General features: G+C 45.9%; 2 protein-coding genes across 2 annotated transcripts in view; one reads left to right on the top strand and one right to left on the bottom strand.

The window, feature by feature from the left end:
- Positions 1–3,251, top strand: part of LOC137345183 (syncytin-2-like) — a 102,698-nt gene extending 99,447 nt beyond the window's left edge. The window contains exon 2 of the mRNA XM_068008652.1: positions 1,073–3,251. Within this exon, the coding sequence (XP_067864753.1) occupies positions 1,197–2,393 (1,197 nt within the window). The 5' untranslated portion in view covers positions 1,073–1,196 and the 3' untranslated portion in view covers positions 2,394–3,251. The remainder of the gene's footprint in view (positions 1–1,072) is intronic.
- Positions 1–20,060, bottom strand: part of LOC137380637 (putative uncharacterized protein ENSP00000383309) — a 48,665-nt gene that overhangs the window by 13,884 nt on the left and 14,721 nt on the right. The gene's annotated exons all lie outside the window — the stretch shown is intronic.

Raw genomic sequence — 20,060 nt, 5'->3', positions numbered from 1 at the left:
TAGGAGCTAAGGAATCCCCCTTAGGGCTAATGGTGCACCCTGACGGAAGGTTCATTTGCCCTAAAGCCCACTTGCGTGTTCTCGCACTGGCTGCCCATGGGGTCGGCCATGCAGGAAAAGGAGGGATGATACATGCAGTACGACAAGCTTGGTACGCCCCGGGCTTTGCAGCAGCAGCACAAGCGCTAGTATCAAAATGTCTAATATGTCTACAAAATAATAATTAGATTAGATTAGAGATACAGCACTGAAACAGGCCCTTCGGCCCACCGAGTCTGTGCCGAACATCAACCACCCATTTATACTAATCCTGCACTAATCCCATATTCCTACCAAATAATGCTAAACCTTTAACCAAGTATGATCATCTGCCAGTCCCAGACGGACCCTTTAATCACTTACAGATTGATTTCGTACACATGCCAGCTAAACAGGGTTTTAAGTACATGTTGGTAATTGTCGACATGTTTTCTAAATGGGTAGAAGCCTTCCCCACAAGGAAAGATGATGCTAGAACAGTGGTCAAATGCCTCATGAAGGATGTGATCCCTAGGTTTAGAATTCCAGGGAGCATTAACAGTGACAGAGGCACTCACTTTACCGCGGCAGTCACAGAAAATGTTAGTAAAGCACTAGGCATCGCATGGAAATATCATATCCCATATCAGCCCCAGTCCTCAGGTATGGTGGAACGGATGAATGGTACCCTTAAAACCACTCTGACCAAGATCCCACAGGACACGGGCCTGCCTTGGCCAGAAGCCCTACCCTTAGCCCTGTATACCATAGGAAACCAGGTCAACAGAACCACAGGACTTACCCCATTTGAGGTCCTGATGGGAAGACCAATGCCCACAGGGGCAAGACCTCCTAAATTTCCTGTGGATGCGGCATTACTCCTGACACAGGAGGCTCTTCTAGATTATGTCAAAGCACTCTATAAGATGATTACCCGCAACCATGATCTGGTAAAGGAGGCCATTCCCGCACCTAGTGATGACCCAATGCATCCCTTCCAACCTGGGGACTATGTCATGATAAAATCATTGGAAAAGATTTCTCTCTCTTCTAGGTGGAAAGGCCCGTACCTCGTCCTCCTGGTAACCCGGACGGCTGTCAAGGTCAAGGGAAGACCTGAGTGGACGCACGGAACCCGCTGCAAGAGAGCGCCATCCCCGGAGGGACACGAGTAGAGGATGCTGGAGACGTGGACTGTGATCCTGACCTTATTCTGCGTGACCTTTGTAAGGGCATGGACTGACAATTCTGCGGTCCGAAGGATGCAGGCCGTTGCCTCGCAGGGCAATCGGACTGAATGTTGGATTTGTACTCGTTTCCCCACTAACTCCTCCTCTTCAGAGATGCATTTTCTGGCTCTCCCCTCAGCTTCCACATGGTCCCAAGGTGATACGGGAGATCTCATTAAGCGTGCGCCCCCTTGGAGGCGACAGCCCACCCCGGTGGCCATTAGGGGACCAGCCTGGTTATGTGTCAGAAGGAACTACACCAGGGGTAGTACTTGGGTGGGTGAGTTGCCTTTGGATTCCTGCGCCTACCTTGCAGATTACGACTACCGGGAAGCTCGGTTCCAGTTCCACAATCAATCTGGCCCTATGGCCTCCTTTTGGGAGTGTAAGGATAATGAGTTAGCATGTCTCTCAAAAACCCCTAGCTCAGAGGCCAATCTCACCTATTCTAGTAAGAGTGGGTGTGACTGTCAGCGAGCATACAATCTCACCTTAAACAATTACACCTCCACATGGGCCTCTGATGGCTACTATGCTGGGGGGTCTAGCCCTTGCAATTACAAGGACCGGTCCGGGTGCCCCGACTTGCTGGTGCTGAGGGCGTTGCGACTCAGCCGGTCCTGTCGCATCCGCTGGTATGCCCAGGTGAAATCTCCTTTTGTCTGGAGGTGGCTTAACTTTTGCCAAAATTTTACGTACTGGTACCCAACCCTTGTTCGCAATGGCTCGTTCTGGCTTTGCGGGAACAGGGCGTTCAAGACCCTCCCCGTCGACTGGGCAGGTACCTGCACCCTTGGTAATATTGTTCCTGAGGCCTTTGGAGTTAAGCACCTTACCATCCACTCTCGTCATAATCACCTAGGACCTGCGCAGTGTCGTGCACGATCGGTCCCAAACCCCTTAGTTACCCGTAATTCCGAGTTCCACCAGTTTGTCCGGACCCTCATCCCGGGTCTAGGGGTGTCAGAACTTGAAAAGGCCATTGTTAATATCTCCGCTACCATGGAATTTATTGAGAATAAAACTGTGGATGCCATCCAGGGTCTGCAGTCGGAAGTTACCTCTCTGTCCAAGGTAGTGCTACAAAACCGAATGGCTCTTGATTTTTTATTAGCAGCCCAAGGGGGGGGTGTGTGCAGCCATTAATGAGACATGTTGCTTCTACGTCAATGAGGATCAGAGAATTGAGACGGACGTGCATGCTATCCAAGATCGGGTGCGTCTTCTTGACTTAGTGGCTCACGAAAAGCCCTTCGACTGGTGGGGGTGGCTTCCCGATGTCGGCGGGTGGTTTGGGAGCCTTTTTAAAACTATCCTCAAATATCTTGTCATGGGTCTTGCCTTACTCCTATATATTGTTGTCCGAGCCATTTCTTTTTTCTGTGCGCGCTTTGGGTCGCTGTTATTACCCTCCGTCCCATTAACTTCCCAATTGGTCAAGGTCCCCCTCGCTGAAAGCCCTTACCCCAACACAGAACCCCAGGATCCGGAACCTGCCGGTTCCGACACATCGGACCCTGAGGAGTACCCCTCTGATTCCGAGCCTCCACCGCCGGATAATCCCCCAGGCTCCGGCTACATTACCCCTTTTGCAGGGGATCCTGACCTGTTCCTTTGATCTTATGATCAAAAAGGAGGGATTGTGGCAGCAGTTTTGCTGACCTTGGGGTCTATAGCTCTTTGCTTTTATGACTCGTTTGTCTGCAGCAGCCTGCTAAGCAAAACTGCAACCCACACAGACGTTATCAACGGGCGAATGTGGTATCTGGAGTATGCATTAACTTAAGAAAAATAATAGCTTGTTATGTACAGCCTTATGCGAAGCTGACCTCGGATTCTACATGGTGTATAGTCACGAAGGCCGTCCTGTGTCTATCTCGTAGTTCTGTAACTAATTGGGAAACTGTCAGCTCGGCATCTGTTGTACTATATAAATCCGTGGCACTCTGGAGCACTTTGGAGTAGCACCGGACCGTGATTAGGAAAGGTGTGCTCCCCATGATATCATGCAATAAAATTTGTTAATGCTCAAGGTCTGAGTCCGGAGAATTTCTTTGACAATCAAATTTCTTCAACACTGAGCCATGAGCAAATTGGAGTAGGGTAAATAAGATTAGAAAGTCAAATGTGTGCTCAAAGATTGGTGTGAGGAAAAAAGGGTTTTGATTCATGGGGCACTGGCACTGGGGAATGTGGGAGTTGTACCGTTGGGACAGTCTTCACCTGAACCATGCTAGGACCTGTGTTCTGGTGAGTCATGTAACTAGGGTGGTAGAGAGGACTTTAAATCGTGGGGGCGAGGTATTATGTGATTATTTAAAGAGAGAGGACAAGGCAAGACAACAAGTTAGCAATAAGGGAATTGATAATCTGAGTGTGGCAGGAAGGGACAGAGCGTACAAACTTGAGAGAGTGCCAGCAGATAAGACTGGAGGTAAGAAAATAATAAAAAGACAGAATTAAAGGCACTCTATCTAAATTCACACAGCATCCACAACAAGGTAGATGATTAACGGCACAAATAGAAGTAAGCAGGTATGATCTAATTGCCATTACGGAGACATGGCTGCAGGTTGACCAAGTCTGGGAACTGAATGTCCAAGGGAATTCAACATTTAGGAAGGATAGGCAAAAAGGAAAAGGAGGCGGGTTAGCGCTGTTAATAAAAGAGTGAGACCAGGATATTTGTGAGAGAGGATCTTAGAATAGAAGATCAAGATGTAGAATCAGTTTGGGTGAAGCTAAGAAACAGCAAGGGCAGCGAACATTGGTAGGAGTTCTTTATAGGCCACCAAACAGTAGTGGTAATGTCGGGCACAATCAGGAAATTTGAGGTGCATGTAACAAGGGTAGTACAGTAATTACAGGGGGAATTCAATTTGCATACAGACTGGGTATACCTATTAGCACTTATGCTGTGGAGGACAAATTCCTGGAATGTATATAAGATGTTTTCTGGAACAGTATGTTGAGGAACCAACTAGAGAATGGGCCATTTTTGATCTTGCAATGAGAAAGGGCTAATTAATAATCACATTATAAAGGAGCCTCTAGGGAAGAGTGACCATAATATGATAGAATTTTATATTAAGTTTGAAAGTTATGTAGTTCAATTTGAAACTTGGCTCTTAAATCTAAACAAAGGAAACTACGAAGGTATAAGGGGAAAGTTGGTTGTGTAGATTGGGAAACTACATTAAAAGGTATGATGGCTGACAGGCAATGGCAAGCATCTAAAGAATTAATGCATGGTTTACGACAAATTTACATTCCTTTGAGGCATAAAAACCCAACAGGAAAGTTGATCTAACTATGGCTAATAAGAGAAGTTAAAGATTGTATAAGATCAAAGAGGCTTATAAAGTTGCCAAAAAAGTAGTAAACCTGAGGATTTGGAGCATTTTAGAATTCAGCAAAGGAGAACTAAGAAACTGATAAAGAAAGAGAAAGATGAAAGCAAACTAGTGAGAAACATAAAAACAGACTGTAAAAGCTTCTATCGGGTATGTAAAAAGGAAAAGATTAACAAAGACAAATGTGGGACCATTACAGGCAGAGACAGGAGAATTTATAATGGGAAAATTATAATGGAAATAAGAGAAACTAAACAAATACTTTGTGTCTGTCTTCACAGAGGAACATACAAAACACCTCCCAGGTATACTAGAGAACAAAGGGACCAACGAGATTGTGGAGCTGAAAGAAATTAGTATTAGTGAAAAGGTAGCTTTGGAGAAATTAATGGGACTTGGACCTTTTACATCCCAGTGTTGAAAGAGGTGGCTGTAGAGATAGTGGATGCATTGGTGATCATCTTCCAAAATTCTATAGCTTCTGGAATGGTTTCTGCAGATTGGAAGGTAGCAAATGAGACCCCACTATTTAAGAAAGGAGGGAGAGGGAAAACAGGGAATTACAGACCTGTTAGCCTGACATCAGTAGTAGGGAAAATGCTGGAATCTATTATAAAGGATGTGATAACTGGACACTTAGAAAATAATGGCAGGATTAGGCAGAGCCAACATGGATTTATGAAAGGAAAATCATGTTTGAGAAACCTGTTAAGAGTTTTTTGACGATGTAACTAACATAATAGATAAGGGGGAAGCAGTGGATGTGGTGCATTTGGATTTTAAGAAGGCTTTTGATAAGGTCCCACACAGGAGGTTAGTAAGCAAAATTAGAGCACATGGGATTGGGTGTAATATACTGGCATGGATTGAGAATTGGTTAACAAGTAGAAAACAATAGAAATAAATGGGTCCTTCTCAGGTTGATATGATGTGAGCGGTGGGGTACTGCAAGGATCAGTGCTTGGGCCACGGCTATTCACAATCTATGTCAATGATTTGGATGTGGGGACCAAATGTCATATTTCCAAGTTTGCTGATGACACAAAACTAAGTGGGAATGTGAGTTGTGAGGAGATGAAAAGAGGCTTTAAGGGGATTTAGACAGGTTAAGTGAGTGGGCCAAATGGTATCTGGAATATAATGTGGAAAAATGTGAAGTTATCCACTTTAGTAGGAAAAACAGAGATGCAGAGTATTTCTTAAATGGTGACAGATTGGGAAGTGTTGATATCCAAAGGGACCTTGGCATCCTTGTTCATAAGTCACTGAAAGTCGACACACAGGTGCAGCAAGCGATTAGGAAGGAAAATGGTATTTTGGCTTTTATTGCAAGAGGATTTGATTACAGGAGTAAAGAAATCTTGCTGCAATTATATAGAGCCTTGGTGAGACTGCACCTGCAATATTATGTACAGTTTTGGTCTCCTTACCTAAGGAAGGATATACTTGCCATAGAGGGAGTGCAACGAAGGTTCAGCAGACTGATCCCAGGGATAATAGGATTGTCCTATGAGGAGAGATTGAGGAGACTGTGCCTATATTCTCTAGAGTTTAGAAGAATGAGAGGTGATCTGATTGAAGCATACAGAATTCTTAGAGGGCTTGGCAGGGTAGCTGCAGGAAGGATGTTACCCCTGGCTTGTGGGGAGGGGGGGTCTAGAACCAGGGGACACAGTCTCAGAATAAGAGGTAGGCCATTTAGGACTGAGATGAGGAGGAATTTCTTCACTCGGAGGGAGGTGACTCTTTGGAATTTGCTACCTCAGAAGGCTGTGGAGGCTCAGTCATTGAACATGTTGAAGACAGAGATCAATAGATTTCTAGACATTAAAGATATCAAGGGATATGGGGATAGTGCGGGGAAATGGCATTGAGGTAGAAGATCAGAGCATGATCTAGCTGAATAGCGGAGCAGACTCGAGCGGCCAAATGGTCTACTCCTGCTTCTATTTCCCATGTTCCTATGTCAAGCTGAATCTTGAGTCTGCTCTGTTTGTGCACACTGCACTTGTGGGGTGGATCAATTGACAGTGTTGTATCATCATGGAGTTGCAATGTGGCGTCTCCTTTGAAACTGCCAAACCTGTCAAAGCAGTCAGGATGCTGTGAAGTAAGATCATTGATGGAACTGATCAGTTTGTCTTCCATGATTGGTCTACTTCTCTGTTGATGGCTAATCCCATGTATTGTAACTCTGGTTAAGTCCCTACACACTGGTAGGCCTGCAATTGCTGATCATCTGAATGATATTGAATACTTGGGATGTCCACGCTGACTGCTTGTATCAACAGTCTAGCTTGATATGGTATTGCTGACCCATTATAAGCTGCAAGATGGGTGCTCGTAGGTGTCATCATGGCTTGCCACGTGATCAAGTACATATTCTTGAGAATTCGCAGAGGGTGTATGTTTGCACTTGCCCCTGTATCAACCTTTGCCCATAGTACACGTTTGCCTTCTTTCCTAGGACATATAATCCGTACAGATGCAAATGCTTCCAATGTGTGATGGAATCAATACATTCAGTGACATTCACTGTGTGAAAAATTTGTTCCTCACTCCCCATAGAACCCTGACCACCATCGTCATCAACGCTATGGTCATTTTCATTTGCTACCTCATGTATTTGTCTTCTTTTGTATCTAGCAGAGCCCCTGTGCTTATGAGGGTGTGTTACCTTCTTGTTGTCCGTTTGACTCTTATCATGATTCTTGGTCACCCCATCAGGTTTGGCTCTCTTGCACCCAGCTGCCAGTGCCCCTTTGTGCCACATGCTTTGCACACGTCATAGAATGCTGGACAGCTCTTTGGTGCATGTAGGAGTCTGCATCTCTTACATGTTTTTCCAGACTTAAAACCTTTGGTCAATGTACCAATCATTGGTGTAGAACATAAAGATTGCAAACTTTGTTGTCCTGCTATAATCGCTTCGTACCTGTGTCTGTCCTTGAATAGTGAATCAATGGTGTCATCTTTAGGTTTCTCCAAGAGATCCTTCTGGTATGCCTCAATCAGCATTGATGCAATGAGTAATTCAGTGATTCGCAGTACGAGTTCTGCTTTTGAGAGGTTGCAGTCATGTCCCATGTCTTGACATTTGCTCACGAAATGATCAGTAGATTTGTGCAGTTGCTGATGAAAGACATGAACTCAAGACATACAGAAATTAAGCTTGATCCTCAGTTGATCTTCCAGCATAGACCAAATCTTGCTGGGATCTTACAGTTCCTCTTCTGTGAGCCCAGATGTATTCAGATGGTGAAAACCTTTGTTGCTGATAGCAATGTGAATCTTCACAGCTTGCTTGTGTGGCTCAGATACTGCTAAGTCGACAAACCAGAACTCAACTCACTGTTTGAACAACTTGAACTTGTTTTCCAATTGATGGATGGAAACTTGGTAGTTGTCCTTGCAAGGTTTCTGAGAATACCAGCTTTCTCCGCAGTAAAAAGAAATTTCTTTGCTGTTCAGGAAAAAAAATTACTACAGCAATAACTGCCTGCAGTTCCACAAGTTGCCACAGCTCAATAGAATGGTATTGTAAGGCTTGGTGTGCGTGGCACTGTTGTCAAGTTTACACTCTTTCTGGTGGCACAGCACTCGAAACAGCGTGACAACCAAAAAGACAGTAATGGTGCTATATTTTCTTATAGCCCTTGGAGATTGCCTGATTCCCTCATTCGATCACCCAATTAAAGATATGGCTTGCTCTGTTCCACTGCCGATCCAGTGGCCTGATACAGCTATCTGGTGTCTCTGGCCAAGTACTGTTTTGCCGCAGCACCTCTCGATGTAACGTGTAGAGGATCTGCCCTAAATTACAGATTCCACCTATAGGTCCAGAATTACCCTGATGTACACCTATATGTGAGAGCTGTCTGAGAACTCGACTCCCTGTCGGAACTGAGCCCTCAACTCGACTCTGCGATGGTCTGATTTCACAGTGAAAGTGCAAACAACCTTACCCTACATAAATGCAGAGCTGCCTACACAAACTGCCGTGGTGTTGCAAATGATAAAGTCAGAAGTCATGTCCCTCTGAGTCTTGGAGGATCTTCCGATGTCTGTGAACTGGCACCACATTGGAGAAGGTGGAATTTAAAATTGGAAAATCTCTACCGCTGCTACCATAATGTGTTTTTCTCCTTGTGTTATTGTTGACTATACACAAGTACCAACCACGCATAACGCGTTGGTTAACATAACGTAGGATCTTTATTGACGACTATTTTGCATGGGCACAAGTGTGTGTAATTTATTTATTTTTATTTATTTATTTATTTTTTATTTATTATTAATCTTACATAGGTCTGGTCTGGACGACTACTCTACACAGACTCACACACAGAGTAGAAGTCACGTGGTATATTGCATAATTTCCCTTACACTGTTGTACTTAGAAAACATAACCACAGCTTCTTAAAGAAGTACCATAACAGGGCAGGATGCGAGTTGTTGATTATGGCGTCAGATGACTCCGGTGCAGATGCTGCCGCGTTATTTAAAAGTCTGCCAGCCCTGCATTTACTCCTGCCTTAGAGGCTTTGCCAGCTTTGTACAGCTGAAAATGTTGCTTGACTGGTTCCTGGAGCCCCCAACCACCCCTCCCCCTGGCCCCCCTCCCTCCCCACCCCTTCGAGGAAGACAGCACAGGATGGCCAAGGCAAAACAAAGGGCGGTCCCATAATTCAGTGATGCCTCCCTGCAGATTCCCCTCCAGGCTGCAAAGGAAGGTGGGAGGTTCTCCTCCTCAGTGTTGGCAAGAAGAGGTCCTTCCACCTGACCAAGCAAGTCTGGACGGAGATCGCTAGGGAGGTCAGAAGCCATGCGGCCACCCACCGGAACTGGGTCCAGTGCCGAAAGAGGGTCAACAACCTGCATTTGGCTAAGGTGAGTGCTCCATACCATTCTCTGTTTTGGGGATTGCATGTAACTACGCAGGAGGGTGCGTGACATGGGGAGGATGGCACTACCATGGCGATGGCAGGGCCTAGGGTTTTACCTCATGCTAACAGATGCATGGCTGTATCTTGGCCACAGCTCACCTTCCTTCATAGCTCACCCCCATTAACTCTCCTGACAGTGTTTGTCAGCATGAGGGATATCAGATCTCCCAGTCGGGGAGGAGGGGCTGACATTAGCAGAACTGTCATATTGAACTCTGCAAATTTTTACTATCTCCAAATTTCCTCTTGCAGAACAAGAGGGCCATCAACAGGGGGAGATGGTCCAGACTGGCGGAGGAGGTCCTGATCTGCGTCCTCTCACCACTGCCAAGGAAGAGGCCTTGGAACTGGCAGGGGCCCAGGGCGGTTGCGCAATTTCGGACAGGGAGACTGGAGTCTCTGAACAAGAGAGTGAAGATTGGCTTCCGTCAACATACTCTTTACTTTTGGAGACCCACATCATGCATGTTTAGCATAATGAGATCTGCAGAGCCTAACTCACACATATTTGTGTTCTCTCATGCAGGTCAGCATGCATAGGAGACTGCAGCTATAGGGGGACAGCTGTCAACCTCTGAGGGAGAGGACCATTCATAGGATGCCCCATCTCCTTACTCTTCTGCACCTTCCACCAGTGCAGATACTTTCACCTCAGTGGGTTTGCGCTCGGCATTAGAATCAGGATCATAAGCTGGTGAGAGCACCACACACGCACACGAGCAGCTGGCTGAGGCTGAAGCAACTGAGGTTTCTGACAGTCAGCTGATTGTGGGTAGCCAAGCCCATGCTGAGTCCCAGGCTGATGATGAGTCTCTGGTGTTGATAGCACAGGGCATGTTAGAGTTGCAGAGACAGGTAAGGCAACATCTGGTGGAGCTGCCAGAGGCCATGCGCAGCCATGAGTGGACGTTGGAGGAGTCCATCTATGCCATGAGTGCTGCCATGTCTCAGGCATGTGAGTGCATGGCTTCCTCCATTGAAAGGTTTGGCTCCCTGATAGAGAGTCAGATATCACAAATGCATGCAGGCCTGTACACCATTGCCTTGGCTATGAGCTCAATGCAGCAGCGGAATGGCGAGGGAAGGAGCAGGAGCCTGGGGACTTCTCCCCCTCCTTGTCCTTCTCTGGTGAGCAGAGAGGTTCAAGTGAGCCTTGAAAGGGAGGAGGAGAGGCTGACCTCCACATCTGGGGGCTCCCCTCGGGGCACTCCAAGTGTGGACACTGGCTCCTGAGCCCCTTCGCCAGTGAGCCCAGCTCCAGCAGCCGTAATGCCTGAGGAGAGTTCTGCGCCAGTACAGGACATCCTCAGGCAGCCGGGGCCATCCAGGCCTCAGGCAGTCAGAGGACATCCGCAAAAGTCATCACAGACCAAGGGGCAGCCTGATCAGTAGCCTGCCTTCAGCCCAGCTGCTGTCGCTGGGATCTCACTGTGTAGGAGCGCTCACAAACGTATTAAGAAGAATACCTAGTCACATTTTGGGACTCATAGGTGTAGGAAAAATGTGATGTAGTGATTAATTAGAAGTTCTTTTGTGCAAATGTCTGAAAGCCATGTTCCATTAAGCCTTAATTGTGAGCTCCTGACTTCCCCCTTCCCCCTTAGTTGATTGCCAATATGACCACAGCCCTCATTAATATATGTTCTCATATGGACACTAGTGTGCATTGCAGCTGGTTGCAAGTCAGGGAACACAAATGGAAAGGATGTGACAGACTACATGGATTAAGGTGATTCTTTATGGGATTCTCTGTGAGTGGACATTGGGATGGCTAGAAGTGAGTAATTATGAGGTTGTCTCTTGCCTCCTTGGCACATCACTCAATCTATCTGGCCTCCAGCCCATGGTCTTCACCATCCATTGCTGCTTGCCCCTCGCTCCTTTGCGTCATCCTCGTTGGTGGATGAGTGTCACTCAGGCATCTCATTGTCATGTAAGCCCTTTTTTATTTGTTCATGGGATGCAGGCATCGCTGGCTAGGCCAGCATCTATTGCCCATTCTTAATTGCCCTTGAGAAGGTGCTTGTGAGCTGCCTTCTTGAACCGCTGCAGTCCTTGGGATGTAGGTACACTCACATTGCTGTTAGGAAGGGAGTTCCAGGATTTTGACCCAGTGATAGTGACGGAATGGAGATATAGTTCCAAGTCAGGATGGTGTGTGACTTGGAGGGGAATTTGCAGGTGGTGGTGTTCCGATGCATCTGCTGCCCTTGTCCTTCTAGGTGGTAGAGGTCATGGGTTTGGAAGGTGCTGTCGAAGGAGACTTGGTGCGTTGCTGCAGTGCATCTTGTAGATGGTACACACTGCTGCCACTGTGCGTTGGTAGTGGAGGTAGTGAATGTTGAAGGTGGTGGATGGGGTGCCAATCAAGTGGGCTGCTTTGTCCTGAATGGTGTCGAGCTTCTTGAGTGTTGTTGGAGCTGTACTCATCCAGGCAAGTGGAGAGTATTCCATCACACTCCTGACTTCTGCCTTGTAGATGGTGGACAGGCTTTGGGGAATCAGGAGGTGAGTTACTCACTACAGAATTCCTAGCCTCTGACCTGCTTTTATAGCCACAATATTTATGTGACTGGTCCTGTTCAGTTTCTGGTCAATGGTGCCACCCAGGATGTTGATAATGGGGGATTAAGCGATTGTAATGCCATTGATCATCAAGGGGAGATGGTTAGATTCTCTCTTGTTTGAGATGGTCATTGCCTGGCACTTGTGTGGCGCAAATGTTATTTGCCACTTATCATCCCAAGCCTGGATGTTGTCCACGTCCTGCTGCATCTGGACACGGGCTTCTTCAGTATCTGAGGAGTCGCGAATGGTACTGAAGATTGTGCAATCATCAGCGACCATCCCCACTTCTGACCTTATGATGGAGGAAAGGTCATTGATGAAGCAGCTGAAGATGGTCCCAGGACATTACCCTGAGGAACTCCTGCAGTGATATCCTGGGACTGAGATGATTGACCTCCAACAACCACAAACATTTTCCTTTGTGCTAGGTATTACTTCAACCAGTGATTAGTTTTCCTCCTGATTCCCATTGACTCCAGATTTGCTCGGGCTCCTTGATGCCATACTCGGTCAAATGCTGCCTTGATGTCATGGGCAGTCACTCTCATCTCACTTCTTGAGTTCAGCTCTTTTGTCCATGTTTGAAGCAAGGCTTTAATGATGGCAGGAGCTGGGTGGCCCTGGCGGAACCCAAACTGAGCATCACTGAGCAGGTTACTGTTAAGCAAGTGCCACTTGATAGTACTGTCGACGACACCTTCCATTACTTTACTGATGATCAAGAATAGACTGATGCGATGGTAATTGGCCGGGTTGAATTTGTCCTGCTTTTTGTGTACAGGTCATACCTGGGTAATTTTCCACATTACTGGGTAGATGCCAGTGTTGTAGCTGTACTGGGACAGCTTGGCTAGGGGCGTGGCTAGTTCTGGAGCACAAATCTGCAGTACAATTGCTGGAATGTTGTTAGGGCCCAGAGCCTTTGCAGTATCCAGTACCCTCAGTCATTTTTTCATATCACATGGACTGAATTGGATTGGCTGAAGTTTGGCATCTGTGATTCTGGAGACCTCAGGAGGAGGCTGAGATGGATCATTCACTCAGCACTTCTGGCTGAAGATGGATGCAAATGCTTCAGCCTTGTCTTTTGTACTGATGTGCTGGGCTCCCCCATCGTTGAGGATGGGGATATTTGTGGAGCCTGCTCCTCCTGTCAGTTGTTTAATTGTCCACCACCATTCACGACTAGATGTGGCAGGACTGAAGAGCTTAGATCTGATCCGTTGGTTGTGGGGTCGCTTAGCTCTGTCTCTTGCATGCTGCTTCTGCTGTTTGGCATGCAAGTAGTCCTATGTTGTAGCTTCACCAGGCTGACACCTCATTTTGAGGTATGCCTGGTGCTGCTCCTGGCATGCCCTCCTGCACTCTTCATTGAACCAGGGTTGGTCCCCCGGCTTGTTGGTATTGGTCGAGTGGGAGATATGAGGTTACAGATTGTGGTTGAGTTGTGTTTGTGGCCTCCCCGCTCTGCAGTGCTAGATTGTGCAGAGCACAGCAGACCACCATGATACGCAGGGGCATATTGTAGGGCTCCACCAGATCGATCAAGGCAGCGGAATCTCATCTTCAGTAGTCCACTCCCTGCTCGATTGTCGCTCGAGTAGAGCCGTAGCAATTGTTGTACCTCTCCGCTGCATTGCAAGGGTTCCTCACAGGTGTAAGAAGCCAAGTCTTCTATGGGTATCCCTTGATCTGAGAATCCATCCCTGAAGGCAAGCGGGGGGCCAGGGGGCCTGAAAAGCTGTGGCACCACGGACTGTCTAAGTATGTAGGCATCATGGCTGCTTCCTGGAAGGCAGGCCCACACCTGCAGGAAACACTTACGGTGGTCGCAGACCAGTTGAACGTTGATTAAATGGAAGCCCTTCCTGTTGATGAAGGTGGGTGACTGGTCCACGGGAGCCTTGATGGCCACATGTGTACAATCTATCACATCTTGCACCTGGGGGAATCCAGCGTTGGCCCCGAACCCAATGGCTCTCTCTGTCTGATTGTCAGGGTTGGTCTGGTAGCACATATAACTGGTCCTCTTGAATAGGGCATTAGTCACCTCCTTGGTGCACTGGTAGGCACTGGGAACAACAAAGGCATACCCTGTCCAGTTGACTCTGCAATGGGATCCATATTTTAAGGTATTTGACTGCCAAGAAAGATGCTTGTGGAACATCGTAGGCGTGATTTTATTCCCGACATGGCCTGGGACCCCAGTCATTTTGTCCAGGGCGGGGTAGGCTGAGGACAGCTTTCCTGCCCCAGGATAATTGAGGCCCTTAAGGACCTCTTCCCACCTCCACTTCAATTTTATTGAAGGCGAAGGAGCCTGCTGCCATGGGGAGACATGGGGTAGTAAAGTCTGGTGGCCTCCAAACAGAGTTGTGGGGGCTCCCTCCTTTGAGGGCAATCTAGGGACCGTGGAAGGCCCCCACAGAAGTTATGACCAAACCCCCATCCACCCCCCCGCAGAAGACCGCCTCCAACCTGTCACCAGGGCCTGCCTGAATGGCCCCAGTGACCCCCACCCCACTTAACACTCTTGGTGGCATTATGGCAACCCCGACAGCGGGCAGTTAATTGGCTGCCCACCGTAAGGTTGCAACAGGAATCCGACGGAGGGCCGCGGTGGGTTCTCCCTCCGCCTTCTGGCTGGCTGCCGGGACCCCTGTCACCGGAATAAAATCTGGTCCCATATCTACCTGGAGTCTCTAAAGACACTCTCCAGGGCTTGTGTCAACAGACAATTGTGACTCTGGAGTCAACTGCCTTCATTTGAAGTAACATCAGGGAATCCTTTTCCTTATTGCAGTTATGAAATGAGTATGCAGCAACTGCATTGAAATCTGCAGTAGCTCACCACCTTAGAAATAGCCAGGGATCCGTTAGTGATTCTGCCTCTGTGGAACACAGATTAGAAAGTGTTCTGTATCCCAACTTCCAGACTCTGGAACTTGGGACCCAGTCCACTCTCTGTTAGGGCTTTCAGGATGTGATAGCTTCCATTAGGCCAGTCAGCCCACTGATGTGTGGACACACAGATCAGGGGCCCAGTGGCATGGTGATGGCATAGTGATGACAGTTGGGGCCATCTTCACAAGAATTTCCATATCTAAGTCATTTTGGATGGCAGTCATGCTGCCTACACCAAGCTAAATTTACATGAAAAAACTTTCATTTAAATAGTGCCATTCTCAATCTCTGGATGTACCAAAGCACCTTAGAGGCAATAAAATACTCTTCAAGTGTAATCGCAGTTATATTGTAGGAAATTAGGCAATCGATTTGCACATAGCAATCTCCCACAAATAGCATGTGGGAATGACCAAATAATTTGCTTTTGTGGTGTTGGATGAGGGATAAATATAGGCAAGGACACAGTGGAGAACTCCCATGCTGTTTTTCGAATCGTGCCATGTCCACCTAAGAGGATGGACAAGGTTTTTGTATTTAACATTTCCCTCAGTAGTTTTTGTCATGCTTTTGTGTGAACTTTTTCCTATAGTAAAGCCTTATGCCCACCTTTATCATTAAAACCACCAATGTAAACTTGTCAGGCTAGAATTTACTGCTGCCAGCAAATGAATGCTGCCTGTCATTTGTTAGACATGTCCTTGCCCATTTCTTTTCCATGAAACTTTGCAAGTGGGAGGTGGGAATGATACGGTGCCTTCTACAGGGCATCTGGGATTGGTGTGATCAGGGCAAACGATTGTGTATCTCCTTAACTAATGAGATTGAACTATTGCACTTTGAACCAGGAAGTGTAAGTTAGAATAGTGAATTCAATGTCAAATCAGGTGCAGAACGCAAACAAAAGAGAGGAGGGAAAGAATGTTCAGATTAAGAGAGAGGAAAAAAGATAGAAAGAAAAGGTAAAACAAAATCACTTAATGTTATTTAAAATCTCTAACAACAATTAAAAGCTGAAGGAATGAGATTCCACACCTGTAATAATTACCAGAAAGCCAGTGCCAGAGAGGTTGTTTGGCAGTAATTGTTTGAGTCCTGCTCAGCTGAGATGATATCTGTCATTGATGCAAAAAACAAAGCCTACATGATGCACATCATAAACTCAACAGCTAAAACACTGCACGACCTGAAAGTAGCCAAAACAGCCATGCAAAGAAGAGGGAGATACTGTGTGAGCAAGAAATCCAAACTGCATGTGACAAAGGAAATCTATGAGCTATGTATGAAGGATCAAGAGGGTTCTTGGTCATTCCATCACCTAAGTTGCTCCGCCGAAGTTGGCAGATGGTGAAGTACTCACTGACAGAAGTAAACAGATGTCCCGCTGGAGTGAACACTACTGTGAGCTGTACTCCTGTGAATCGGACATCTCTCAGTCTGCGCTTGATGCTCTCCCACAATTAACACTTACCATGCTACTAAAATGGGTACATAGACTGGAATGGACAAGTCCTAACCCTCCATGGCAAGTTTAGTTTGTATCTGCCATGCAAGTATAAGATCTTCACTGCATTTGATTTGTGAGTCAGACAGTGACTTACTGTTTTCTTGATGCTAATGGCAATATGTTGCCTCTAGGACAGCAACTTCCAGATCTTTGTGTCTAACTATATAGCTATTCTTGCCTGAAGTTGCTATTTAATTTGGGTATAAATTTTGATAGTACATTCTGGCTCATCACTTTATAATAAAACAATTGGTCATTGGGTGCTGCTGTACTATAGTATCCTCAAAATCACTCAAAATAGAGCCATAGAGTGCTTTTTGAAAAATTCTGAATGCCATTTTTCCTCAATAACTGATATTTCTAATGTCTAAAATAGAGGTTTAACCAAAATGTAAAAAAAAATCAAAGAATTATATAGATTTACTCGTTATTTTTAAATGTATCAATTGAATTGTCCTTTGTGCTTTTAAATACTTTTATTAATGTTTTTACCTGAAGGTCTCATTCTCTCCCAAATGTCTGGACATGGACTTGATATTTTTGTCTCAACTGATGAAGTCGTAAACCATTTTGGCTTCTGAAGTCTGAGCATGTGCACTGTACCTAATTTCCCAGGATGTAATAGTACTGTTAGGTCTTCTGTGCTGCTGGAATATTTCCACCATTTTTTATTTGTTTTTCAAATTCATTTGAAGAAAAACTGAAAGACAAATTTCAGAAACTTTGTTGGCACAGTGGTTAGCACCGCAGCCTCACAGCTCCAGTGACCCAGGTTCAATTCTGGGTACTGCCTGTGTGGAGTTTGCAAGTTCTCCCTGTGTCTGCGTGGGTTTTCTCCGGGTGCTCCAGTTTCCTCCCACAAGCCAAAAGACTTGCAGGTTGGTAGGTAAATTGGCCATTATAAATTGCCCCTAGTATAGGTAGGTGGTAGGGAAATATAGGGACAGGTGGGGATGTGGTAGGGAACATGGGATTGTGTAAGATTAGTATAAATGGGTGGTTGATGGTCGGCACAGACTCGGTGGGCCGAAGGGCCTGTTTCAGTGCTGTATCTCTAAACTAAACTAAAGGGTGTATAGATGTTGGAAAAACACAAATTACTGATTACAGCTCTGTTGCAGTTTTTTATTTGTGTTCTATAAATATCAGAAAGAATGCCAGGCTCTGACAAAGAGACTGTTTAATCTATTGTTAATTTGAGTTCATTTTTTTTCAAGAAAGTTGAAACTTGAAGCAAACAGCATCTAATTATCCCCGATTATCATCTGTGCTGTGTTGACAGCTAGGATGTATTGCTTTTCTAATTAGTAACAGCTGTCAGAGAGAGAAAGAATCTTTCATTGTCTTAATTTGAGTTCTTTTATTCATCTAAATCAATTAGTTGAATTTTGAAAGCTCTAATTATTATGTATGTTTTATTGAGAATTAGTAATTAGAATGTTTACATTTTCTTATAGCTGAAAGAGACAGAGACAGAAGAAGATATAGAGAATCAGACACAGCAATACACATCCAGGAACCAATCAATGCTAAATTCAATGTTAGTAATTAGAATACTTACATTTTCTTATAGCTGCGTGAGAGAGACGCATAAAATTACAGAATGTTACATGTTGGTATTTTTCAACCATTTGTACATGGAAAGGATTTGCGAATTAATTATACTGAAGTGATTATGTTGAAGCCAAAGTGACTTCAGAAAGGAATAAAGTTATGCCTGCTGCTAAAAATGAAAAGAAAATCAAAACATATGGATGAAGACCGCAGCAGCTCTACCTTATGATCTGAAACAATAGGATGGCCATTATTTCATCTCAGAGCTCCCAGCAAACATCCACATATGCTATTTTTGGGATGACCCTGTTCATTTGATCATGACAGGGTTCAGTCACCCCCTGGTGTTCTGGTGAGAATAAACTCTTCAGATGGGATAGAAGTCTTGATTGGTAGCTCTGCTGGCCAACCCTTGTACAGGGGATGGATCAGAAATTAGTCCTTTCTTTTGTACTGAGAAACCACAAAAAGAGAGCGTACCCAGGGAATCATTGCCAACATGATGTTGCATGAGGTAGGCCTTGGCTTCTCTATTTCTGGCCTCTTGAACATCCTTGATTTTAATTGCTTCCTCATTGGTGGATGTGCCTTCAGCTGCCAAGGCCCTAAGCTCTGGAATTCCCTCTCTGACTCTCAACCTCACTTTCCTCCTTCAAGACACTCCTTAAAACCTGCCACTGCCCTAATATCTTCTTATGTGGTTTGGTGTTATATTTTGTTTTATAATGCTCCTGTGAAGTGCTGTGGGATGTTTTAGTCCATTAAAGGTTCTGTATAAATACAAGTTATTCATGCTGAAAATTAATATTTACTGGTGGGTTTTACAGCTAGAGGCTGACCAGAAGGAAAGAAAAATTCAAAAGTAAGCATTTCTCCCCCACAATTGGGATAGTGTATTGCAGTTTTGTTGCTTTATGTGTCACAGGAGACAACATAGAGGTTTTAAAAATTGTCCGGCAACATTATACCATTCAGTCACACAATGGGCTGGATTTTCCCAGCCCTGTAGAGACGGGGGTTGGAGGCAGTGGCGGGGTGAGAAATAGTGGGGAGCTGCCGCATCGGGATAGCTCCCCGGTGCATTCCCAGCTTTGGGGGACTTTCCCAGGGGCGGTATGGGAACCAGGTCGGCTGCAAATCCATGGAGGTGGACAGCCAATTTGTCCAATTAAGGCCCCACTTGGGGCCATTTTGCGCTGGCGCCGGTATTTTACCAATGTTGGGGTATCCCGCCTCCCCACCCCATGTGCGGAGGCTGCCAGCTCAATCGAATTGGCCTCCTGGTGTGAGGTGGGGCCATCAGAGTCGGAGCCTCCATGTTGAGAAGCCCTTACGCGCGCCTGCCTGACTCAGCAGCGCCCGCTTCTCCCAGTGGGATGCTGACCTGACATCATTATGGCTCCTCTGATTGGGCCTGCAGTTTCGGGAGCCCACCAATCTTTCTTCCTGGGATGGCGACCATGGAGATGACCTATTAGGAGGCCGCCTCCCGGAAAGCTTGCGGTGGGTGCGCTGACCTGACAGGCGACTCAGGACCCCCAAATGGGCTTGCCGTCAGGTTCCAGATGCCCACTGGAGAGTCCAGCCCAATGTGTTGAAAAATCCAGCTGCTTGATTTTATATCAACTTTATCTCACCAAAGTCATTATCAGTTCTGCCTACTTGATGATTGGGGAAATGTATGTGAGAGTATATATAAAAGACATATGTAAAGACATAGGGGTAGAAATAGATATGCACTGCACCTGTTTTATGGGTGTTAAACAAACAAAAGCATATCAATTTAGCAATGGACCAGTGTGTGCACAATCTGTGCAATTGTTGGTCTCACTGCTAAATTTGTGGGGGCCATTGTTTAGGCTTATTAGGTGGATGCATACATCGGGCCTGCCCAATCCAAATTCTTCAGTGATTCCATGACTGCCAACTATGGCTAGGAGTTTTTTTGATTGTAAAAAAACCTTTCCACAGAGGCAGGAGG

The sequence above is a fragment of the Heterodontus francisci genome, chromosome 2, assembly GCF_036365525.1.
Source record: "Heterodontus francisci isolate sHetFra1 chromosome 2, sHetFra1.hap1, whole genome shotgun sequence".
Taxonomy (NCBI): Eukaryota; Metazoa; Chordata; class Chondrichthyes; order Heterodontiformes; family Heterodontidae; genus Heterodontus; species Heterodontus francisci.
This window is presented reverse-complemented; position numbering and strand designations above follow the sequence as displayed.